Source organism: Bufo gargarizans, chromosome 1, assembly GCF_014858855.1.
Source record: "Bufo gargarizans isolate SCDJY-AF-19 chromosome 1, ASM1485885v1, whole genome shotgun sequence".
In the NCBI taxonomy this organism is placed as follows: domain Eukaryota; kingdom Metazoa; phylum Chordata; class Amphibia; order Anura; family Bufonidae; genus Bufo; species Bufo gargarizans.
Genome location: NC_058080.1, coordinates 675,791,952 through 675,818,183, shown reverse-complemented (window position 1 = coordinate 675,818,183; position 26,232 = coordinate 675,791,952). Strand labels below are relative to the sequence as shown.

The 26,232-nt window shown below is 46.4% G+C and overlaps 1 protein-coding gene across 2 annotated transcripts in view; it reads left to right on the top strand.

Annotated features, from left to right (window-relative positions):
- Positions 1 to 7,319: 7,319 nt before the first annotated feature.
- MAST4 (microtubule associated serine/threonine kinase family member 4) overlaps positions 7,320 to 26,232 on the top strand; it is a 550,772-nt gene continuing 531,859 nt past the window's right edge. For both annotated transcript variants that reach the window (XM_044276133.1, XM_044276132.1), the window contains exon 1: positions 7,320 to 7,647. In XM_044276133.1, coding sequence (XP_044132068.1) covers positions 7,459 to 7,647 — 189 coding nt within the window. In that variant the 5' untranslated portion in view covers positions 7,320 to 7,458. The remainder of the gene's footprint in view (positions 7,648 to 26,232) is intronic.

Here is a 26,232-nt window from a genome sequence, read left to right as displayed (position 1 = left end):
AGTGATCGCCGATCACGATCATTCAGGATTTTTTTCCCGCCACATTTCTTCCTCGAATATGATGGGTCCCCACTATCCTTACAGTTTTTAATAATGCGTTGAACAGTTATTAACCCAATTTTAGTAGTTTCTGCAATCACCTTAGATGTTTTCTCTGCTTGATGCATGCCAATGATTTGACCCATCTCAAACAGACTAACATCTTTTCCATAACCACGAGATGTGTCTTTCGACATGGTTGTTTAAAAAATGAGAAGCAACTCATTGCACCAGTTGGGGTTAAATGACTTATTGCCAGCTGAAAGATAATCGCCCATGCAGTAATTATCCAATAGGACGCTCATAACTATTTGCTTAGTTAAATCCAGATGGCGACTTTTTTTTGGACAGGCAGTGCATAATAGTGTAACGTAGCAGCATTGGACTAAGGGCCCTACTTCATCGATTATTAAGGGCGAATGTTCTTATGAACGCTCATTCCAGACAACTGCCCCATGTAAAAGTGCTGCCGATCACACGATGAGCAAGCAATAGTCCCTATCTACCCTCTGCCCCCCAAGTGCAATCGCTGAGTGCCCATAATGGCAACAGAAAGCGGGGGCCTAACAAAGGCCTCCATGTCTGCCATGGCATGGGCTGATAGATTATCTGTAAGTTTTACACTTGGGCTATAAACTGCTTTGGTACGCTGTGTACACTAAGCATTATCAAACAGTCGCATTGTGAAGTTCCCTAGTGGGACTAAAAACTTTTGATGAAAGCAGCACTTGACACTCAGTGAGGCCAAGTGAAGAGGCTTGACCATTTACTCCCAAAAATCAAATGGCAAAATGTACTAATCCCCTAGGGGACAAAGGGGTAAAATATAACATTTATTAAAAATGTTTCTAAAATAAATAGGCGCTAGAGGAGGAGCCTCTAAGACAAACAAACATAAGACAGCCCAGAGGGCCTAAACTAGACATGCACAGTATGGTGACAGAAACGTAGCAAAACAGGAACGTTCTCATCCATGTATGGAGTAGACCTAGATGGCGGAATCTCTTTCGTGTTGCTGATGTCAAACGATGGACAATAATGATGTGTCGCCATACCGGATAAGTGCCAGCGTATTCACCACAGCATAGACAGGAATCAGGAGCAGCAGGCCCTAGAAAACCCTACTAGAGGGGCAAGGGTAACACGCCCTACCTGTCTATACGAGGTACTTGCCCTGCAAGGAGCGTCCCCGTCCGGATACCTATCCCTATTTGGGGCGGAATCCCTAGTACACCCTATTCAGGTAACTCCCGACGTGTCACGTTTTATTCAGCGAACTCATCAGGGGAGATGTACATATGTAATGTCAAGAAATGGATGGGGCTTGCATTACAAAACAAAAAATTAGTGAGGAGAGGATTGATAAAGGATACTCAAGAGGAACACAGGGGGTTGGTCAGTCGGACTCAAACCACCTTGAATAACCAAAACAACCCAGTTAGCTTAGTCGCAGGCACACCAGTGGGTGATGCCTGCCAGAGTCCAAGTCTGACCCTAGGATATATGCGATCCAATTTGGCTGACACTAATCCTCCAATCACTAATTTTTTGTTTTGTAATGCAAGCCCCATCCATTGCTTGACATTACATATGTACATCTCCCCTGATGAGTTCGCTGAATGAAACGTGACACGTCGGGAGTTACCTGAATAGGGTGTACTAGGGATTCCGCCCCAAATAGGGATAGGTATCCGGACGGGGACACTCCTTGCGGGGAAAGTACCTTGTATAGACAGGTAGGGCGTGTTAACCCCTGCCCCTCTAGTAGGGTTTTCTAGGGCCTGCTGCTCCCGATTCCTGCCTATGCTGTGGTGAATACGCTGGCACTTATCCGGTATGGCGACACATCATTAATGTCCATCGTTTGACATCAGCAACGCGAAAGAGATTCCTCCATCTAGGTCTACTCCATACATGGGTGAGAACGTTCCTGTTTTGCTATATTTCTGTCACCATACTGTGCATGTCTAGTTTAGGCCCTCTGGGCTGTCTTATGTTTGTTTGTCTTAGAGGCTCCTCCTCTAGCGCCTATTTATTTTAGAAACATTCTTAATAAATGTTAAGTTTTACCCCTTTGTCCCCTAGGGGATTAGTGAAAGCAGCACTTCCATTATATTCATTGTTCTGCTCCTTTTTCCCCGCCCCCCAAAAATAATAAATGTGAATGTTAAGGTACGCCTTAAAGGGACTGTTCTGTAATTTATATACAGGTCATCAATATCTGATTGGCAGGGGTCTGACTCCATGCACCCCCGCATCATCAGCTGTTTGACAAGAAGGTGGAGTTCCATGCAAGCCCCGCTTCCTGGTCATTACTCTACGCATCACCTACGCATCACCTTCTGCGGACAGGTGGCTTAGTGTAATTACAAGTACTTGGTACATTCAAGTGAATGGAGCGAGCACTTGTCATTACACTGCGCTTCCGAAACTAACAAAGGTTCCATGCCTCACATCCAAAATGAAAAGAAAGCCAAAACCTAAACATACTAAATACCATTAACAGATATAGATTTAATGAAGGACTTTATTTTATTAAAATACATTATTTTTTGTTATTTCTAAGAATGTGATGACAGTAAAGTTCTGCGTCTCTCCTTCAGTCCATTGAGATTTAGTTTTTCTGATCTTTAAAGCAGCAGAATACAAATATGAATGGCTATTGACTAACACTACGCCGGCCTAGAAGGGAAAGTCAATGTTGATTACCACAACATAAACTTTTATTCCAAAATCTATTCATCCTGTAACATGTCTAGAGATCAGCAATTTCTGGATGCATTTGACAAATTAATGTCTATATTAGGGCTGCACGATAAATCGGAAAAGTAATCGAATCGCGATAATCGGCAAATGCGATATGGCGATTTGGCCGACCGGAAAATGCCGCGATTATTTAAGGGGCCCTGGGCACATAACTGCCTTTTGCGTGTAAAGTGTTTTACTAGTGTGTGTGGGTGAAACAATCTCTCTCCTAACAGGTCCGACCTCTGTACTCACTCTGAATGCAATGCTCTGCAGCGAGCAGCAGCGAGCTGGCCGGCCGGCGTGTGACTGACGTCACTTAGTAACGCTCCTCCCACTTCAGGAAGCAGGAGCGTTACTAAGTGACGTCAGTCACGCGCCGGCCGGCCACCTCGCTGCCGCTCACTGCAGTGCATTGCATTCATAGTGAGTACAGAGGCCGGACCTGTTAGGAAAGAGAGTGTTTCACCCCCCCCCCCAACCCCCCCACACCCACACACTAGTAAAACACTTTACACACAAAGGGCAGTTATGTGCCCAGTTTAGGACACATGAGGGGGACCAGCATAAGATGCTATATGTCTTAAGCTGGCCCCCCTCATGGCCCTATGTGTCCTCCACACATCCCCTATAACAGTGCCATCCACAGGTCCCCCATAAGTGTCCTCCACAGGTCCCCCATAAGTGTCCTCCACAGGTCCCCCATAAGTGTCCTCCACAGGTCCCCCATAAGTGTCCTCCACAGGTCCCCCATAAGTGTCCTCCACAGGTCCCCCATAACAGCGCCCTCCACAGGTCCCCCATAACAGCGCCCTCCACAGGTCCCCCATAAAAGCGCCCTCCACAGGTCCCCCATAACAGCGCCCTCCACAGGTCCCCCATAACAGAGCCCTCCACAGGTCCCCCATAACAGAGCCCTCCACAGGTCCCCCATAACAGAGCCCTCCACAGGTCCCCCATAACAGCGCCCTCCACAGATCCCCCATATAACAGCGTCCTCCACAGATCCCCCATATAACAGCGTCCTCCACTGATCCCCCATATAACAGCGTCCTCCACTGATCCCCCATATAACAGCGTCCTCCACAGATCCCTCATATAACAGCGTCCTCCACAGATCCCCCATATAACAGCGTCCTCCACAGATCCCCCACAACACAGCGTCCTCCACAGATCCCCCACAACACAGCGTCCTCCACAGATCCCCCACAACACAGCGTCCTCCACAGATCCCCCATATAAACAGCGTCTTCCACAGATCCCCCACAACACAGCACCCTCCACAGATCCCCCACAACACAGCGTCCTCCACAGATCCCCCATATAAACAGCGTCTTCCACAGATCCCCCACAACACAGCACCCTCCACAGATCCCCCACAACACAGCGTCCTCCACAGATCCCCCATATAACAGCACCCTCCACAGATCCCCCACAACACAGCGTCATCCACAGATCCCCCATAACTATGTCATACCCAGCCGCGTCAGCGGCTCATATGGGAAAATCCAAGCAAATAGACCTCTAGCACAATTCCTTTAAAATATCGCATCGCATATCATTATCGCAATTTTTAGGGCCCTAATCGCAATCGCACAAAATTCCCATATCGTGCAGCCCTAGTCTATATCCAAGAACATAATATTGAGAAATGTACAAACCTGTAAAGGTTTCCACTCATAGGGGGACATTTAACAATCCCCTACAGCAAAAATGTAGCACCAAAAAGTTGCACATTTTTGAGAAAAGCCATGTTTGTAACCTTTTTGAGAATTTTTTAAAAGTGAGAGAGAAGTAGACATGGTTAGGTGTATCCCAGATTTATCACCAATGTCACCGTTAGAATGTCAGATAGGTGCGTTCAGCTCTGGGACACGCTCCTGTCTACAAAGTGGGGCCCCCAAAGTAAAGGAGAGAGCACCACAAATATGCTCTGTGCTATCCATTCACTGCTATGGGAGCTCCGAGTGAGCGCTTGGGTATTTTCAGAACTCCCATAGTAGTGAATAGAGAGCGGCCTCACCTGAGCCAGTGCTTGGCTTTCTCTTCCCTCACTTGTGGCATTTCCCGGGTCTAACCTTCTTCACCTGAGGCAGCACTCGACTCTCTCATCTTCACCTATGTCTGGCACTCTACAACCCTCACTTGTGGCAGCACCTGGCACTCTCCTCCTAACCTGTGGAACTATCTGACTCTCTCTTGTGGCAGCAGTCAGATCTCTCCCCCTCACCTGTGGCAGTGCCTGGCTCTCTTCTCTCTTACCTATGGTACTGCCCAGTTCTCTCCTCCCTCACCTCTGACACTGCCCGGCCCTCCCCTTCCTCAACTGTGGCCGTGCTGGTCTCTCTCCTCCCTCACCTGTGGAAGTGTCGGGCACTCTTCTCCCTCACTTGTGGCACTGTCCAACTCTTTCCTCCCTCACATGTGGCAGTGGCTGGCTCTCTCCTCCCTCACCTGTGGCACTGCTCTGCTCTTTCCTCCCCCACCTATGGCAGCCCTCGGCTCTCTCCTCCTTCACCTGAGGCAGTGCCGGGCTCTCTCCCCCCTCAACAGTGGAAGCTCCCGGCTCTCTCCCCCAACAACTTTGTCAGCGCCCGGCTCTATCCTCCCTCAACTATCTATTCATCCTGTAACCTGTGGCACTTCCATCGCCTGCTGTAGCACCTGGCTGTGTACTTCCTCAGCTGTAGTATTGCCCGGCTCTCTCCTCCCTCACGTGTGGCACTGCCCGGCTCTCTCCTCCCTCACGTGTGGCACTGCCCGGCTCTCTCCTCCCTCATCCGTTGCACTGTCTGGCTCTCTCCTCCCTCACCTGTGGCACTGCCCGGCTCTCTCCTCCCTCACCTGTGGCACTCTCTGGCTCTCTTATCACTCACCTGTGGCACTGTCTGGCTCTCTCCTCCCTCATGTGTGGCACTACCCGGCTCCCTCCTCCCTCATGTGTGGCACTACCCGGCTCTCTCCTCCCTCATGTGTGGCACTACCCGACTCTCTCCTCCCTCACCTGTGGCACTGTCCGGATCTCTTCTCCCTCACATGTGGCACTGTCTGGCTCTCTCCTCCCTCACGTGTGGCACTGCCCGGATCTCTTCTCCCTCACATGTGGCACTGTCTGGCTCTCTCCTCCCTCAGCTGCAGCAGTTCTGGGCTCTGTCCTCCTTCACCTGTGACACTGCTCAGCATTATCCTCCCTCACATATGTCAGTGCTCAGATCTCTCCTCCCTCACCTGTGGCACTGCCCGGCTCTCTCCTCCCTCACCTGTGGCACTGCCCGGCTCTCTCCTCCCTCACCTGTGGCAGTGCCCGCCTCTCTCCTCCTCACCTGTGGCAGTGCCCACCTCTCTGCCCCTCAACTGTGGCGGTGGCCGCCTCTCTCACCGCTCACCTGTGGCAGTGGCCGCATTCCTCACCTGTGGCACGCCCCGCCTCTCTTCTCCCTTACCTTTGGCAGTGCCTGCTGCTCTCTCCCTCACCTGTGGCAGTGCCCGCCTCTCTCACCTGTGGCACTGCCCACCTCTCTCACCTGTGGGACTGTCTGCCTCTCCTTTCTCACCTGTGGCACTGCCCGACTCTCTCCTCCTCACCTATGGTACTGTCTGCCTCTCTCACCTGTGGCAGTGCCAGCCTCTCCTCCTCACCTGTGGCACTGCCCGGCTCTCTCCTCCCTCACCTGTGGCACTGTCTGGCTCTCTCCTCCCTCACCTGTGGCAATGCCTGGCTCTCTCCTCCCTCGCCTGTGGCACTGTCTGGCTCTCTCCTCCATCACCTGTGGCACTGCCCGGCTCACTCCTCCCTTACTTGTGGAAGTGTCGGGCTCTCTCCTCCCTCAGCTGCAGCAGTTCTGGGCTCTGTCCTCCTTCACCTGTGACACTGCTCAGCATTATCCTCCCTCACCTATGTCAGTGCTCAGATCTCTCCTCCCTCACCTGTGGCACTGCCCGACTCTCTTCTCCCTCACCTGTGGGAGTGCCCGCCTCTCCTCCTCACCTGTTGCACTGCCCGCCTCTCTCCCCCTCACCTGTGGCACTGCCTGGCTCTCTCCCCCTCACCTGTGGCACTGCCCGGCTCTCTCCTCCCTCACCTGTGGCACTGCCCGCCTCTCCTCCTCACCTGTATCACTGCCCGCCTCTCCTCCTCACCTGTTGCACTGCCCGCCTCTCTCCCCCTCACCTGTGGCACTGCCCGGCTCTCTCCTCCCTCACCTGTGGCACTGCCCGCCTCTCCTCCTCACCTGTATCACTGCCCGCCTCTCCTCCTCACCTGTGGCATTGCCCGCCTCTCCTCCTCACCTGTGTCACTGCCCGCCTCTCCTCCTCACCTGTGGCATTGCCCGCCTCTCCTCCTCACCTGTGGCATTGCCCGCCTCTCCTCCTCACCTGTGGCACTGCCCTCCTCTCACCTGCAGCCCAGGTGCTGCTCACCTGCCCGCTGAGACTTGTTGCTGGCACCGCCCCCAGGTGCCCATTGGCTGCAGGAGCCGCGGGTCGGAGCGGATTCCCGGGGCACGCCCGGAGAGGTGGAGCGGCGGCGGCGGCCAGCGGTGGCTTTGCAGAGGCAGAAAGGTGGGAGAAGGTTCGTGCATCTCCCGGACATGGCGCGCTGTGACACCGGCTACCTGGGGAGCGCCTCTCTGCGGTACCGGCTCAGGAAACGCACGTTGTAGTCCGGGGGCGATGGACGGCAAAGTTTCCGAGGGAGCTGACAGCTCCTCCTCTTCATCACTTTCTTCCTCGGGCTCCCAGACTCTGTCAGAAGGGGAGATGAAGGCGTCTAGTGAGGGGAGCAGCACCGACTGCGACTCCGAGGGTCAGCACCTCACACAGCGGCGGAGCAGAGGGGAGCAGGACGAGGCGGACGAGGAGGTGAGCGCTGCCCCGTGTATATGTGTGTATATGTGTGTGTGTGTATGTGTATGTATGTATGCATGTGTGTGTATATATGTGTGTGCGTGTGTATCTGTGTATGTATGCATGTGTGTGTGTGTGCGTGCATGCATGTATGTATGCATGCATGTGTGTGTGTGTGCGTGCATGTATGTGTGTGCACCTGTGCTTATCTGTGCACACCACCATTGCTGCGCTGTATACACTGCAATTCCTGGTCTGTCTGCCAAGGAGCTTTCAATCTAATGACGGTATCTTGTAGGCACCTGCTTATCCAGGTATATCTGTCTCTGACCACATATGTGCATGTATGTATAGAGCTTTCTACACCTGTGTGGTGTTTATATAGCACCAACCTATACCATAGCACCAACCTGATTACCGGAAAACCTATCCACACATCACCACCAGCCGACACTTATGAGAATGTGTAATAAATCCTCTTGATTCCTAGCGTCTATGTCTATAGGGGGGGAGGCGCTAATTCTGTATGCACCTACTGTGACCAATAACATGATAATGACAACCTCCTCCAGCCTAAAAATAAAAAAAAGTTTAAAGCTACTTACAGACTGTTGGGGTCAGGCTGACCGATCTATCTTGCTATCTAATTTCCCTATCTGAGACACACGTGTACGTATCCGGACAGACGCGCGTGGCGATTCTATGTTGACAACAGCGATGAGCGGCCGGCGTTCCTTATGTCTGCACCTCTGTGGAGTACACATTATACACTCGTGGTCATCTGGACTCTTAGGCTAAATGCACGGGATCAGGATTGCGTGAAGGTTTTCTGCGCAAATTTGCGTGCGGAAAGTCCGCACCATAGGTCACGTACATTGTATTCTATGAGAATTTGAAATTCTCAATGCACACGATGCGGATTTTAAAATGTCAATTTATTTTATTTTTCCTGATCGGATTTTCTTCATTCATTTAGTAAAGTCCGCATGCAAATCCGCACCAATTGATGTGCATCGATCGTACAGATTTGCCTGCAGATTTCAGTGCGGTTTCTCCGCACATAAATCCTGAACGTGTGCATGTACCCCTAAGGTGTGGTCAGGTTTTCGGATGCAGTTTTGGAAGCCAAAATCAGGAGTGGATCATAAATGGTGAGGAAGTATAACGGACAGGTACGACTTCTCCTCCTTTAGGAATACATTACTGGTTTTGGCATCTGACCGCGTGGCCGTACCCATAGGCTCCCCATACACAGGAATTGTCCACCTCTCAAGGTTATCATGGCACATATGGTCCCAAAAAGACCAGATTCTTGACTTTTTGGACCCACTTTACAATAGTGACGACACAGATTGGAGTTCTAGCAGACGGTCGGTGGATGCATTTCTGGGGCACTCTGTGCTTGCAGTCCTATAGCTCCCATGGGATGTTGGCCGTGTACATGGCGCGTTCCCTCCTTCCAGCCAGTATGGATTAGAATTGCAGATTGGGAGAAGTTCTCCTCCCGTCCTGTGGCAGGGAAGTGCTGAGACGTGCAGACCTCTGGCTAATGTTACACTGTGTAATGTGGCAGCCGCTCATTAGACTACATCCACCAGGAATGATTAACTGGTGGAATGAGTCTTGAGTGACGCCTCGGCAGATGGGGGCTCCTGTGCGGGGCGGGAGCTTTGATTTGTGATGTGTTAAGTTATTCTCTTCCTGTCTCGCCGCGCTGTAAACCTGAAATAGAATTTCAGCCGTGTGACCCCAGGTGAGACTTTGATAAATGCCTTTGTCGTGGGGCGTCAATGTTCTCGGTGACGGTGGAAGGGATTCGCAGACCGTCTGCTCGCCGTCTCCAGTACAAAATGTGACCTTTCCGAGGAGACTGGAAGAAGAAAAATGTAAACTTCTAACCTGTGAATTCATTACTTTCATAACGTTCTCTTAAAGATTCTCATACTTTGACACCTGCACAGTAGAAGTAATGGGGACCAATGTCTGGGTCTGTATATGGCGACAAAATCTCGACTCCCTGCAGTTCTACAGATCATTTTACGCTTCCTCTCAGGGGCATAACTGTGATTTAAAGGGCCACATAGCAAAATAAGATGGGAGGGCCCCTATTACCTAGCGTAAGAAAATTAAAACTGCGTCATAAGTAGCAATAAATAAAGGTATGTATAATAGCGGAATATAATAGAAAACCCATATTATAGCAAAACGCAATACATTATTATTATACAAAAAAAGGAACAATGTTCTGGTACCTGATCGCTGCCCATTTCAGGTGCCATGCCTGCTATGGCCATAGTTACGCCCGTGGTTCCTCTGGTAATCTGATTGCTCTCTGTAATAGATACGGGTCATGTACTAATGCTCTTTACCAGATTTGTATTTTTTTATTTTTTTTGAGAAAAGTCATACATTTTGTCACAAATTTGCAACTTTTTAACTATGGCATTATTTCAAAAGTGGGCAGGAGGCGTAGACGCAATATGTGCACCTAAAAACTGGTGCATCTTACACCAGAGATCTGCTCCTGCTCCTGCTCCTGGTTGGGATAGATTTCTGTTCTAGTGCACGAAAATCTGAAGTATGGCTAAAATGATTCACCGATGTAATCGAGGCAAAAAAAATCCTAAATGCAGTTTCCCTGCATCGAGGATTCGTTTAAGTCACATGACCATGAAGTGTGAGTGAAGTGAAGCTTCTTACTCACCGCTCCGTGGCCTCCCGACTCGGCACTGGCCAGGGCCTTGTGCGCACATATCGTCAGCGCGCTGGGTGACGCTCCGTTCAGCCTTTCCGTTCGCCTGCTCCGTTATAGGAGCAGGAGAACGGAAAGGACGGATTCGGCACATAACTGAGCCTACGGACCCCATAGAATATAATGGGGTCCGTCAGGTTTCCGCTTAGAAGATTTTGGAGCAGAGACAAAAGTTGTGCGCGCAGGACTTTTGTCTCCGCTTAAAAAATCTTCCTCTGACGGACCCCATTATAGTCTATGGGGTCAGAAGGGTCAGTTATGTGCCGAATCCGTCCTTTCCGTTCTCCTGCTCCTATAACGGAGCAGGCGAAAGGAAAGGCTGAACGGTGATGTGAACGCAGCCTTAGAAATCTGCAGCATGTCAATTGTTTGTGCGATTCATTTATTTATTAATTTATTTTGTCCAGATTTCACACAATCCGCACCAAAAACTGCAAGTAACCCATGGAATTTGGTGCCGAAATGTACTGAAATTTGCACGAAAAACTCAGAATTTGTTTGAAATCTGCACTCCTGTGCAGGTACCCTTAGGCTGCCACAAAAAAAAAAAAAAATCCACCAGGAAATATACAGGTGTGGATTTTTATCCACCGATTAAAGTTTTTTTTCCATCTCAGACAATAGGGGTATATCGCTAGGTTATGCCCCCATTGTCTGATAGGTGCGGGTCCCACCTCTTCCGGAGCTTGCAAAGTCGCGGAGGGCGCACCGTGCTATTTCCACCAGCCCCATAGAAATGAATAGGTGTGGGTCCCACCTCTTGTGTTTCCACACTCCCATCAGAAAATAGGGGCATATCCTAGCGATATGCCCCCATTGTCTGAGATGGGAATGCCCCTTTAAAATGCAGATTTTGTTGTGGATTACATCCCCCATTAACATGAATGGAGACCTTCTGAACCACATTGCATTATTTACGTAGCAGATTGTGGAACACAGGGCAGGGGGTGAAACTTTTCAACCTCAAAGGATCACATGAAGGAAATTTTTATGTAGCATTCATTTTTTATTTTTATGGCCGATTTTTTATTTTTTATTTTTTCCCCCACATGTGAAGGCACCCTTAGGCCGAATGCACACGCTGCACTACAGTCTTACATTGGTATGATCTATACAAGTGTATTACTGTAGTGCAGCGGCGTCATGAAGCGCACGGTGTCATAGCAACCAATGACACCGTGCGCTCCTGCTCTCAGCAGGATGCCAGGCCGGGATATCGCGGACCGCTCACGTCCGTGTTCCACGGCCGCGTGCATTCAGGAAGGAAGTGGAAGCAAGTTCTTTATGGTGCTTGATCTAAACATCTCCAAGACGCCCACAGCAATTCTTTATCACCCTTGGCAATGTGGCAACTGTGCGTTGTCCAGCTCTGGCAATCTAGTTGCCTCTGCTTGTGTCTTTTTACCCCTCCGATGGAAGAACGCTTTGGTCTGGAGGTGCCACTGATGCACTTGGTAGACCCTTATATCTGAATAAAGGCTTATGTAGGTTGGAGTTTTTCTTAACAGGCATTGATTAATAATAATAATAATATTTATTTATATGGCACCACCATATTCTGCAGCTCTTATTGGTAACTGTTGATTGGACCTCTCTGGAGCTCACAGCTCCAATGTCATTTTGTACGTTGTGTGCCAGAAGGTTGAAAGTTATTTGGGGGGGTGTACCATCTCTCCTCGGGGAAACGGCGCCTTAATCGGCGTGAGGAGACTTAAAGGCCATACATGCTCCTCTGAAATTCTGAGAAGAAAGGGATGCAAATGAGCTCTTAACGAGCTCTGCCTCTAATGCCAGAAGATGTAGGAGAAGGTTGAAAGCACTTGTAATGTGAAGGAATGAGATGTTTGCCAGGTCCTGGTATCTAAGGCTGAAATGAAGCCGTCCTAATATTCTAGACGAGTCCTGATGACAGACCAATTTGTCTGAAATAAAGCTGATTAACTATGATGGAAATAGATCATCCATGAGATTCTCCATTTTCTTAATGCAAATATTATCATCAAGTCTTTCCCATAAATGAACTTGTGTCTTTTGATTAGTGACCCGTCCATCAGCAGGACACAGAGCTAACACCATGTTGGATTGCGTTTGCTTTGGCGTTATTTCTTCCTGTCCTGGTGTCCGTCTTCATTTCTGTAAAGTGAAATATCCTCATATTGCCAATGATAATTTCACGCCTCATGATTGCCTCACCTCAGAAATCTGCTCTTCCCATGCACAGTAAATGAAGCCCCTAATTTGTAAGAACATCTAGAATAGAAGTGGACTTTCTCAGCTCAAACCAAACTGAAAATGGCCTTTTTCTAGGGCGCCCCACTAGAGCTTGCTTAAACCAACTAGAGCTGTGTGTTTTTTTTATTTTTATTTTTATTTTTTCCTCCAGTTTCTGAAATTTAGAAACTTATATTTCTTCTAACCTTGGGCTCCAAACACTTTCCACTTCACAGCTGAATTCGGGTAGGAATAAGGGCACGGCCTCATGGTGTTCCTGCCATACTACTGTGCGGACATTAACAATGAGTTTAAAAGAGCCCAAGGGGCAGTACCCTTGGGCATCGGAGCCCAGCTACCTCCTTTATAATCGAGGCCTGTTCCTCTTGTCTTCTTCCTGACGTCAGAAGCTTAGCACTTGAAATCTTACACAGACGCATATCGCCCATCTGTTTTTGCCTGCACCGTCTGCTCCTTTTGGTGGGCATTAGCGTCATCAGCTGTGGTGCACATGCGCAGGAGGGATTGATGACAGATACTAAATGGCCAAAGGCTGGGCCGCCGCCTTTTTTACGGCAGCCCAGTCTAAGTACACAGGTCTCCTGCTGTAATGGCCTGGATGGACAGAAGCTGTAATGACCCGCACTACATAATTATCATGTAATTTATCCCGTACGGTGAGTGACGTTTTTTTGCTTATTCGCCACAAAAAAAAGAAATAAAGTGTTGTGTACCCCAAAATGATAGAAGTCGTAGAAGTCGTCCTGCACAAATCAAGCCCTCACACAGTTCTGTAGAAACAAACATAAATTTGAGTGTTTGAATGTTTTTTACTATTTTAGCACAATAAAAAAAAAAAACTATGGGGGTCCTTTATTAAGATCGGCATCTTATTAAGCCCTGCGCTTGCGGTGGATCTGCTGAAGTTATGTAGAGGCGGTTAATAGACTTTAATTTTGTGAAAATCTTTTCTTTCTTGGGTTCCTTTTCTTTGTGCTTCTTCTGATTAGTAAGACAATCACTGGTAACATGTTCACGTCGTCTCGTCTGCTGATCGCACGCTGAAGGCTTCATGACTTGGGAAAGCTGCATTGTTAAAACCTGAGTGGCATTGTAAGCACAATAAATAACATGAGACAGGTCCATTATCTTAGTAATCTGTGTATGCTAATAACAGTCCGTAGATGATACTGTGCTGGGTGAGCATTGGTCTAAACCAGGAACCTGATCAGTCACAGAATTCACAAGGGGGGCAGGCGGCTGTATGAAGACCTGGAGGCTTGATAAATGAGGCAGGACCATCATAGATCATCTTGTGGATTGGCACCTGTACGCATCTCAGCTACTTTTTTGTCATACTTTTTAAAGGGCTGGAGGGACACTTAAAAACCTGAACTTGAATGACTCAAGTGGTGTAATTTTATCAACAAGATGTCACCAACAGAGTAGAGTTTTTTTATTTATTTATTCTTTTGCCAAAATTAGGGCTAAACTTGTCCCAATAAACTGGCATATGTGCCTTATACTACATTTAGGCTGGAGCTATACAGCATACATGCGACAGAAGGTTGCTGTATAGTACTGACCAGAGAATACCCAAAAATATTGGGAGTGTCCATGGCCTTACTCTGTAATTGCCGGATCTGTATGAACTGTTCACTATTTTTCCATGTTTCCAATCTCTACACTTTTTGCTTCTGTTCTTGAATGTGGCTGCATGTTTGGCTGGCCCTGTCTGCATTTCAAAAATCGCGCCCCTGTCTTGATTCGGCGCAGGCGCTCTGAGAGAAGGAGGCTCGCCTCCTCAGCACTCCCTTAGTGCGCCTGCGCCGATGATGTCTTCTCTTTCAGTGACATCATCGGCGCAGGCGCACTGAGGGAGTGCTGAGGAGGCGAGCCTCCTTCTCTCAGAGCGCCTGCGCCGAATCAAGACAGGCGTGCGATTTTTGAAATGCAGACAGAGCCAGCCAGAGGAGGAGATCGCGGCTGGCCCTGTCAATCAACAGGAGGAGGGGCGGTTTTTTGCGGCTGCTACCAGCAAGTAGACGCCCTACTTGCTGGTAGACAAGTAATCAGCATATTATAAAAGTACGTTTTTTGACATAGGTACAGAACGAAAATGATTAATAACATAATGTATAGCTATATCGCAGGATAGGGATTAGAAGTACCCAAAAAAAAAGTTTAGTGGGGTGACAGAAGCCCTTTAATGCTCGTTCATCTGGTGATCCTGTCGTTCGTGCAGACACCTAAATGATTGTTTCTGGGCAGCAGATCATTCTGTCTAAGCAGAGATCTGCTGCCCAGAAACAAAGCAGCTGTATGAGGAAGAGCAATCTCAACAGGGATCCCCTGTCCTCATACTGTAGAGGTGATCACTGTATGTAAATACCGCACCTCACCTCCACTGAACGAGCCGCCAACTGTAGGGGAGGAACACTTCCTTCCTGACAATGTGCTGCTCGTCTGCCTGTGTAAATGCAGCTTTAGGCCTGTATTAGACCAGCAGATGTGGCAGACAATTGTCAGGAAGCGTTCCGTCCTGGCAGTCGCCTGCTTGTCAGCGTAGGCGACCACTGTATTTACGTGCAGCGATTTCCTCCACAGTATAGGGAGGAGCAGCGATTGCTAATGCCATTGTCTGTCACCATACAGGATCTTTATTAGATTAGACTGCACAATGATTTTTGTGCTTGTTGATCGGGTAATCGGTGGCAGTGATATTCACATAGATTATCGCTAATGAGCGTTCCCACAAACGTTTGCTAGAGATGATCTGCACTATTATCGCTAGGTGTAATACAGCCTTTAGTGTCTTTGAGGTTAGCTAGTTTATAGCGCCATATCTACTGTACATCCATTTTGATTTTTGATCCCCACAATGTTTTTTTTTTTTTAGAAATAAAAGATTTTCCTACTTGCTTTGCTGCAATTTATTTTTATTTTTTTCTGGGAAAAAGAAAATGTGGATGCCGGTATGACTTTCATATTTGTCCTTGCAAATATACCAGTGATCCAGTGGATACAGGTATTTCATGTTAGGCCCTCTTCACATCTGTATTGGAGCGTCCATCACTCGTTCCATGATAAATGGCAGAAAAATAGCAATGCTACATGCAGTACTATTGATTTATTTATTTTCCTGGTAAAATGCCAGAGACCATGGCAGAAACCAACTGGACCTATTATGAGTCGCTGTGGTCCATTTTTAAATGGACTCCTTGGTCCATGAGCACAATGCCAAGTGATTTTTTTTTTTTTTTTTTTTTTTTTTTTTTTTTGATTGTCAGTTTCGGCTAACTTTATTCTTTCCTGTGTGGCCAGCTTCTGTTCACGGCTGAAATATTTATTTTTGAGAGTAAGTAAACTTTTGTGATGTAGGAATTGGTCCATTTAGATGTTGGTGACAGTAAAGGTGGCAGTCTTGTCAGTAATGTGTTAATGGCATTTTGTTTGTTTTCCCATGATGACCTGTCGGGAGACGTGTACACACTTTCCAGATTTTTATACTTTTTTTTTTTTTTTTAAACCATGTATCATTTTCTTTCCACCTCACACATACTTGCTATTTTGTGATTGGTTAATCAGATAAAATCCCAATAAAATACAATTAAAAACTATGTACACCTTTGGGAGCTATTTATTTTTAATTATTACAATGTACTTATTTTGAGCTAATACATTTTTTTTTTTTTTTTTTTTTTTTTTTTTTTTTTTTTTTCAGTTGGTCTTTATTAAAAATATGGAATCCTTTTTTTTTCTGTACAGAGCTGAGATGCTTTACTAGCTGCCTGTGGATTTTCTGTCTTTTCCGTCAGACCAGGAGCAGACGGACTCCTTATCTCTGCTCTCATTATAGCTTAGTCCTTATCTTACTGATAAGAATGTGGCCTAAATAAGTGTTTATGACCTCTCAGTAGTTTAGACATAAGGTTTATCAAGCAAGGGCTAGGTGGCGACACTGATCACGCGACGCCTGTCGCGGCCAGAATCGCACAGTAGCGTTGATCCCATAGAAATGCATGAAATCTAACACAGCTGGATTTTTTTTTTGCGATTGCCGCGGCGATCCCATTCATTTCTATGGGATCACCGCTTCTCATCGATCCTGGGCGCGACAGTTGTCGCCCTTGCCTTAGATGAGTGGCACAAAGGGAAAGTAAAAGTACCAGTCACACAGCTAGGAAAACAGTTAACCCTTTGTGACAGAACAGCGCAATATTTTTAATAAAGGCCAATTGAATATATGACTTTTAGCCAAAAATGAGTAAAATGCAATCGTAAACAAAAATTGCCTCCAAAGGTGTACGTAGCCTAAGTTTGTGGGTGGAACATGAAAAACACGTGGAAAAGTTCAAGGAGTATGAATACTTTTTGTAAATGAAGCAGAGGTTTATATTTCTGTATGGCCTCATGCACACGGCCGTTGTTTTGGTCCGCATCCGAGCTGCAGTTTTGGCGGCTTGGATGCGGACCCATTCACTTCAATGGGGCTGCAAAAGATGCGGACAGCACTCAGTGTGCTGTCCCGCGTCCGTTGCTCCGTTCCGTGGCCCTCTGCGGAAGAATAGGCAGTTGTATTAAAGGCTGTCCGTGTCGTTCCACAAATTGCGGAATGCACACAGACGCCATCCGTGTTTTGCGGATCCGCGGTTTGCGGACCGCCCAACGCCCAACGGTCTTGTGCATGAGGCCTTTATTGCAGTATTTCAGCGTACTTTATAGGATCCTTATATGTAGTAACATCAGCTGTTGGTTTATACACTGCGAGGAGCGTGGTGATACTGACGACATACCCGCCTGTGCAGGCCATGGCTTTTTTAATAAATTATCCATTAGGTTCTTGGCTACAGCTGTCAATAAGAAATGTTTTTTGTTTAACTTGAATGGGATCTGTATAACTGTATCTCTCTATATTAAAAATTGTGATCCTGTGCTGGAAAACCAGCAATTAGAAGCAGCCAGACTGTCCTCCCTTGGGCTCCTGTTACAGAAGTCAGAAATCTGATATTTATGAGTTTCTCGGTGAGGTTGCTGAATTGGCACTATACGAGCTGTTTGAAATCCTGGATTGTTTGATCCGACACGAGTTAAATGTATAAATGTATAGCTCGAACATCCCTATTGCCAAATGTCGAGTGCGAGATGAAATGATGTCTACACGCGTGAAGAGGATTTGTGCAGCGTTAATCCGAGGCAAAGGCCTCTCGTCATTAAAAGGAAATACTACTGCAGTCTTCTGTGCATTGTACCATCTTCTCATTGAGAAACGTGGCCCACCATGACTTGTGGTAAGGAGGAACATCTGCAATGATATCCCAAAAAAACTTCAGAGAATGTAAGACTGATTTGTTTTGCATTAAAAAAAAGGGTTTTTAGTCCCGATGTAGCTTGCAGAATCTGTAAATGCCCCCTCCACTTACCATGGGCCATTCATAATGCTGGTACCTCTGCATCCCTTGTCCTGGGGTTCACTTTTTTTTTTAAACCTTTTTTAAATACCCTTAGGAAATAGGAAACCCCAAGTACTCTCATTTCTTACCACCACGCCGCTTCCCATGGATTCCGTAGGTAAATACTAGACATGGCAGTGGTCACATGAGTTACCCAAGTGACTGCTGCCCTGGGCGTATCTCTTCTCCACTTGCTTCTCTGCTATATGGATCTGCACATGCGCTGAATTGGATGTATCTGGGGCAGTACTCAAGTGGGTAAGACATGGGACTGCCACTGCTTTGATTGCCATGGATGCAGTGGCATCCATTGTTTGCAGATGGAATCCATGGGCAGCTGGGGCCACTGAATTGTGGGAGCTTGGGGTTTCTAATGGTAGGTCCTACAAATTTATGTCTTAGGCTGAACTCGCATCTCCATCAAGGAGATCTGGCAGGCTGTACCAGCAGTGAGCAGCCTGCCGGCTCTTGCAGGATCTGTAATGAGGTCCGGCTGTGATCTGGCCTCTTTCCAGGATAATGCCTCATTCACACAGTCAGTTTTCGGTCAGTGATTTCCATCAGTGATTATGAGCCAAAACCGGGAGCGGCTCTAAACCCAGAACAGGAGCAGATGTTTTCCTTATACCTTACGTCTGAGGAGGCTCCAATCCTGCTTGGCTCATAATCACTGATGGAAATCACTGACCAAAAACACTGATATGTTAATGGGGCATAACTGCTAGGTTTCCACCAGACAAATACTGTTGCATGCAGCGTTTTTTTGTTTTTTTGTCCTGCCGGCATTTGTGCCAGATCTCTTCGACTGAGATGTGAACGAGGCCTTAGAAAGCTTTTTAGAAAGCGGCCAATCCCTCTAAGGTGTGCTATACTTTCGTAATCTAGAGGAAAGTATCACTGAACATACAAGAAGGCCTTTCTACCCATCATCTCTCGGTGTCCTAAAAGTCTTACACGCTCTGACCGCACGCGGTCCTTTTTATTTTGTTATCTTTGTATTATGTTATGTAATATTTCTGATTTTAGGATTAAATGCACTCTGATGCATTAGGAAGGTGAATAATCCTCTCACACGGCAAGCCTTGCTTATGTTTTGATGCGACAGGCTCATGAATTCTGCATTATTTTGTGAAGCCTGCTTTCTATGGAGAATACTTACAAGAGCCTTCTGCAGCTTCTGATATATTTAGTGCAATAATAACATATGGTTAGTCCTAGTCATAGTCATGACATGATTATCGGTGGAAAGACCATTGCCTTCCTCGACTTTACCTTTAACACAACCCTTAATGAACATGTTATTTCTAAGGCCGACTTCACATCACTGTTCAGTTTTCCGATCTTCTGATGCGTCAGAAGAACAGAAAAGTAAACAAAAAAACAGATCCGTTATTTTAAGCATCCATTATGCTCAGCGTCAGTTTGCACATAAAATAAGGCTAGTTTTACACCGCACTGCCGGATGCAGACAGAATGTCCGGCGGCACCGTTAAAGGGGTATTCCCATCTGAGACAATGGGGGCATATTGCTTGGTTATATCCCCATTGCCTGAAAGTTGCGGGTCCCACCTCTGGGACCCGCACCTACACTAAGAACGGAGCGGGGAAGGGGGTGGCCACCGCCAAGAGCTCTCCCCATTGGATTGAATGGGAGCGCACCATTCTTGTGCAGCCACCGCTCCCATTCATTTCTATGGGGCTGGTGGAAATAGCCGAGCCAGTGCTCCTCTATTTTCGGCGGCCCCATAGGAACGAATGCCGGGTAGCTGCGCATGCGCAATGCGCCCTCCACAATCTTCAGGGGTCTGTTCTCGATGTAAGTGCGGGTTCCAGAGGTGGGGCCTTGTGACAGGGGTCAGAAGATGTAGGAGACTGGCTGCCTCTCTGGTTTTGCTCTTCTGTGTTGTTGCTGGGTATGACCACACCTCTGGTCTCAGGTGTAGCTTAAAGGGCACCTGTCACCGCGAAAAAAAAAACGATTTGATACATATGCAAATTAACCTGAGAGGAGTCCTGTCCCTGACTCATCTCACGGACAGGACTCATCTCAGGGTAATTTGCATATGTATCAAATCAGTTTTTTTACACAATAAAAGCACATATAGCTATGGGGACTGGATATTGCGGATGTGCTAGCGGTCATCTAGCAACCCATGTCCTCAGCTCTATACCCAAAATCGCGGTGACAGGTTCCCTTTAAGTGATAATTCCTACTCTTCTATTTAAGTCTGGCCTCACCCATCATGCTATGCGGTTGATAACTCCTTTTGGTTGTGAAGAGCTGGTGTCTGGTTCTCCTTTTGAGTTCATGCTTGTCTGCATATTTTGGAGTCTTTTCTTTATTTCTTGTTTGTGGTTTCCCTTATCTTTTGGCAAGTCTCCGGTTCCTTCAGCGGGGAAGGAACAGGTAATCTCTTGTCCTGACACTATTTCCAGGGCCCTTTGGGGTCAGATAGGGCCCTAGGTTCCAGCGTATGAACATTCCTACCATCAAGGTCTGTTCATACTTATAGTAGTCAGGGCTCGGGTCAGGGATTCACTAGGTGGTGACCTTTCCCCCTTTCGCTAGTTTCCAGGCCTAGCACCTCTTCCATTCCCTCTTGTGGTCGGTGTGGAGTTATCCTCCCACACCGCGCTGTGACAGACCTGCACCTATCAGACACTGGGGGTATATCCTAGTGATATGCCCCCATTGTCTCAGATGGGAATACCCCTTTTAAGTATAAAGTGATCTGGAGGAGATCAACCACATTACGGCAGACCATGCAGATATTCGACTGGACACACACTGCTGCATCGGGAATGTGAAACTAGCCTAACTGATCAGTTTTTTTTGTTTGAGCATCACTTTTGCTCAGTTTGTGTCAGTTCCATCAGAGATACGTTATTTTAAGTACCTGATCTCTGGATAGATAGGGTAGACCAAATCTTCAGATTAGAAGAAATCACTGCATGGGTCAAAGGCTCCCATGTCTGTTTTGAGTGACCTATGGCTCCCCTGATCCTTCAAGAGATCCCTGCATCCTTAGGGTCCCCTTGACTTGCTCTCTGTGTATTATCTTTACATTGATGGGCCTGAGATCTTCCACCTCCCTCCTGTTATAAAGATTCTTGATGGTTAACGCGTAAAGTAAAGCATGACAAGAAAAAGATGACTGACTAACTTTTCAATGGCTCTTGTCACAAGATAACCGACATAACACCGTGACATGTGTTTATCAGAGTCAATTTTAGCTCGACTCCATCTGTAGATTCACCTCTCACAGCAAACTCCATGTTTTCAGCCTTGCAATTCCGACTTGGAATGTTAGGCCTCTTTCACATGGGCGTCGCGTGTGAGGGCCGGACAAGATGTGGGTGCGTTGCGGGAAAATGCGCAATTTTGCCATGCGAGTGCAAAGCGTTTTAATGCGATCAAAATGTGATCAAAATCAGCATGTTTGGTACCCAGACCCGAACTTCTTCACTGAAGTTCTGGGATCGGTGTTGTGTAGATTTTATTTTTCCCTTTATAACATGGTTATAAGAGAAAATAATAGCATTCTTAATACAGAATGCTTAGAAAATGTCCATTGAGGGGTTAAAAATAATAAACAAATTTAACTCACCCCATCCACTTGATCGCATAGCGGATCTCCTCTTCTTTCTACTTTCTTCAGGACCTGACTAAAGGACCTTTTGACGTCACTGGTGATGGACCATGTGATGAGCGCAGTGACGTCACCACAGGTCCTTTTCATCAAAAAAGAAAGACGTGCCAGGCTGAGCGTTCAAGTGCATTAAGGTGAGTTTATTGTTTTTTTTTTATTTTTTAACCCCTCCATCACTATTTTACTAAGCATTCTGTATTAAGAATGCTATTAATTTCCCTTATAACCATGTTATAAGGTAAAATAAGGAGATCGGGTCCCCATCCCGATCATCTCCTAGCAACCATGTGTGAAAATCGCACCGCATCCACACTTGCTTGCGATTTTCACGTAGCCCCATTCACTTCTATAGGGCATGCGTTGCGTGACAAATGCACAATATAGAACATGCTTTGATTTTTCACTCAACGCACCCGTGATGCGTGAAAATAACCGCTCATGTGCACAGCTCCATAGAAATGAATGGGTCTGGATTCAGTGCGGGTGCAGTGCATTCACATCGCATTGCACCCGCCCGGAATTCTCGCCCGTGTGAAAGGGGCCTTAGTGTTTATCATGTCATTCTAAAGCTCTATATAACATCCTATTATAAGGACTCCTCTTGATCTATTGAACTGACTGTAACAGATTGGCTGACTTGATCTTTTTGCTCCTTTTTGTATATGCTTTCAATGTATGTTATTTCTATATTCAATTTGGGTCAGAAGAATGGAAAGCTAAACGGTTACATGAACTCGGCCCAAGAAAGCAAAAAAGGAACAATAAGCAGCTGAACCTAAATGCCGCCTATCTGGGGTGTTTAGATAAAAAATCGAGTGTGTCATATCCTGGTTCACACAGTGTTATTGAACCCATTAGATGGAAGCTAATGAAAATATTAGATAACTGCTGACAGATCCTGCTATCTATGGTCCATGTAAGCTGGCTGATACCTATGTGCATCCTATTGTCGTTTACAGTAATCATAAGCTATGAATGACGCCAAAAATCCCTGACTAATTTCAATGGAATCTCATGAATCTTCCTGTCGGTAGCCAGAAAATCTGAACAACCATGACAAATCCATCATAAATTAGAAATGAATGTGTAATTGGAAAACAACCTATTGTTTAAATAAAGTTTTTCTATTAAACTTTTTTTGAAAATTTATTTTGGGATCTATATTTTTAATTTTCCCTGCCCCTATCTATATTTAATTTTTTTTTTAAAATAAAATGAAATCATGCAGTTTTAGGCCACTAGGCCTAAAATATGTTAAGACTTTCTGTTCTTTTGAGAGCAGCCACATGGGCTATTGATATATAGATAGGAGGGGACCTCATTGACTTCGGAGAGATTTTTCTAGGCATGTTCTCTACCATCTCCAACATACTCACTCACTTGGCCTGGTTGAGCATGTATGTGTTCTCAAGAGAGCGAGGAGAAAGCCACAGCTTGATACCTCTGGCCTATCTCTCGAAAGAACCAAAAGATTGAAAGTTGAAATCCACATCCCCCACCCTCATCTGTCAGGCGCTCCCCATAATCATTAGATTGTTGGTTGGCCAACTGAAAATGGTAGGGCCCATATTGTGTATGGGATCGTTTAGGTTGAAATATGCAGTTTTTTGAGCCAAAGCCAGTTATGGTCCCAAAAGACAGAAAATTGTAAAACAAAGACTGATACTACTTTTGCATGATAGCTTGTTTTCGGAACCAGTTTGAAGTTGGACAGTACATCTGGTGAGTGATTGTTTTGCAGACACAGCCACACACATAATACAGTTGTTCAAATTGTCCATACACATTTGCCCACAAGAACGGGGGCGATGGACAAAAGATCTTTCTGGGAGCGTTCTTTCAAGGAAAGGGCTTAAGTTCCACAATCTTTCTTTGAACAAAAGATTTTTTTGTCCAACTACCATATGAAAATATTAAACATGACCAACGACTTTTCAGATGATGATTGGCTGAAATGGCCAAACTCTGCCATACTGGCCAACCTTAATCTTATGTGTTTGGCCACCTTAATGTGTATTGCCTCCTTTAAAGGGGTTCTATCCTCTTGGACATTGGGGGGCATTTTGCTAGAGTATGCCCCTAATGTCTTATAGATGCACAGCCCACCTCTGGGACCTGCAACCATCCTTAGAACAGAGCCTGGAGAGTGCAAAAGGGTGGACCTTGCATGTGCGGCCTCCTCTATTCAATTCTATTGGACTGCTGAAAATAGTTGAGCAGTGCGCTCAGCTTTTTTTTTTTTAAGTCCCATTTGAACGAATGAGAAGCGTAAGTGCTCCATTCACTTCTATGGGGCTTATGGAAATAGCCAAGCCGGTGTTCGGCTATTTTCGGCAGTCCCATAGAAATGATTGTGGGGTGGCCGCGCATGTGCGGTGCGCCCTCCTGCACTTTTGTGAGCTCCGTTCTAAGGATAGTTGCAAGTCCCAGAGGTGGGACCCACACCTATCCGACATCGGTGGCATATCCTAGCAATATGCCCCCTATGTCCAAGATGATACAACCCCTTTATCTCCCTGGCTTCTTAGTCTTTTCAAGCCCTGATTTCCTCCACATGTAAACAGTAGGCATCATTACTTACCAGCCAGGAAAATGACTGAATTATATTACGTCAGTTAACCCCTTATACAGAGTCCTCTTTGTTAAATCCTATCCTTGTACATCATATTTAATTAAAAGAAGGCGGCATGTAAATGAGCGGTGACTCATCCGGAAAGTAATACAAAGTTATCAACAGAAGTAAAACACGCCCAAGTGTCATTAATAAGAAGTTCTTGCACTGGAAATGGACTTTAGTAGGAAAGGCTTAAAGGGGCTGTCTCACTTCAGTAAGTGGCATTTATCATGTAGAGAAAGTGAATACAAGGCACTTACTAATGTGTTATTATCTATATTGCTTCCTTTGCTGGCTGGATTCATTTTTCCATCACATTATACACTGCTCATTTCCATGGTTACAGACCACCCTGCAATCCACCAGTGGTGGTCGTGCTTGCACACTATAGGAAAAAGTGCCAGCCTCTCTGGTGGCCCGGACTGTGGGAGCTTATATAGGCTGGTGCTTTTTCCTATAGTGTGCAAGTACGGCCACCACAGAGGGATGCCTCTACATGATAAATACCACTTACTGAAGTGAAACAACCCCTTTTAAGTATAATAAACATATTTTTAGACTGTCTTAAAAAAAAAAAAAATTATTAAGTGAATATTTTTTGTTCTGCTTGGGTGAAAAGCACACTCAAGCATTTGTGTTGTGCACATTCACTTCTCGAGTGCCTCTGTGGTTTTGGTGCCTGACTAAACAGATGGCAAGCATTTAGTTTGAAATTGTTGCCGTAAACATAACTTTTTGCCCCCCGCTCTTGTTAATGTGTGATCCAGCTGTGCTGCTGTGCCTCTGCGGGCTCACATTCTCTGTAGCGCTTCAAGTAAGCAAGGTGCTTGGGAAAAATGTCGCCTATAAACTTAATTACAGCTAAACTCTGAGATGCATGCTGACACTGTATACATTTACAGCAGTAGAGTCTGGAGGCACTGGAGTTACTGAGACTGCGCCGAGCCTCCGGAGGAGGTGGGGTACACGTGTCACAATTTCCACGGTGTTTTTCATGCCGACATGCAGTCATGTACAATTAAGTCTCGTTACCTGTGATTTATTTCTATGATCTCACACGCACATAAACAGCCTTAGAAAATGATCAAGAATATTAAAGTTCATCATCCGATAACTGGAGATCAACCTTTCATAACATAGGGAAGGACTTTTGGCTCGCTCTTCCTTGCGGAATTGCTTTTGGCTCGCCTGTTAATCCTCGCACAGCGTCTCAATGAGGTTCAGCTCGGGACTTTGACTAGGCCATATAAAAACCTTAGTTATATTTCTATTGGGCTATTTAGAGGAACACAGGCTCCTGTGGTTTGGATGGTTGTTCTGCTGTGTAAATCTGGCTATATGCAATAGATACACGTTGGCCAAATCCGCTCATTTCGGCGGGACTGACCGATCATCTAATGTCGGCGGGGGGGGGGGGGGGGGGGTCTCCTAAATCTCCTAAATCTCCCTCGCCAGCAGATGTCAAAGGAAGATAAGAATTGGGCTGTTGGATTTCACTTGCCGAATCCTTTTGTTCTTGTGGAGTTAAGCCACTGCCGAATGTGGCAGCGGCTTTCTCCCCGTTAAGTACACGTGCAAGCTCGGCCAAGTGGCGCATGCATATATAGGGAGGGGTCGGGAGTCGTAGATGGCTGCTGAATGAGCAATTTTATAAGTCTGGTAAACCTCACCCAATTGTGTTTGAGCTTCAGTCTATGTAATGTAAACCAGACATTCTCTTTTTTGTTTTGGTAGATTCATGGTCCGTCTGTTATGGCAGGTCACCTAGGCACCAAAGCAACACTAACATATTACTGTACAGGGTGGGCCATTTATATGGATCCACCTTAATAAAATGGGAATGGTTGGTGATATTAACTTCCTGTTTATGGCACATTAGTATATGTGAAACTTTTCAAGATGGGTGGTGACCATGGCGGC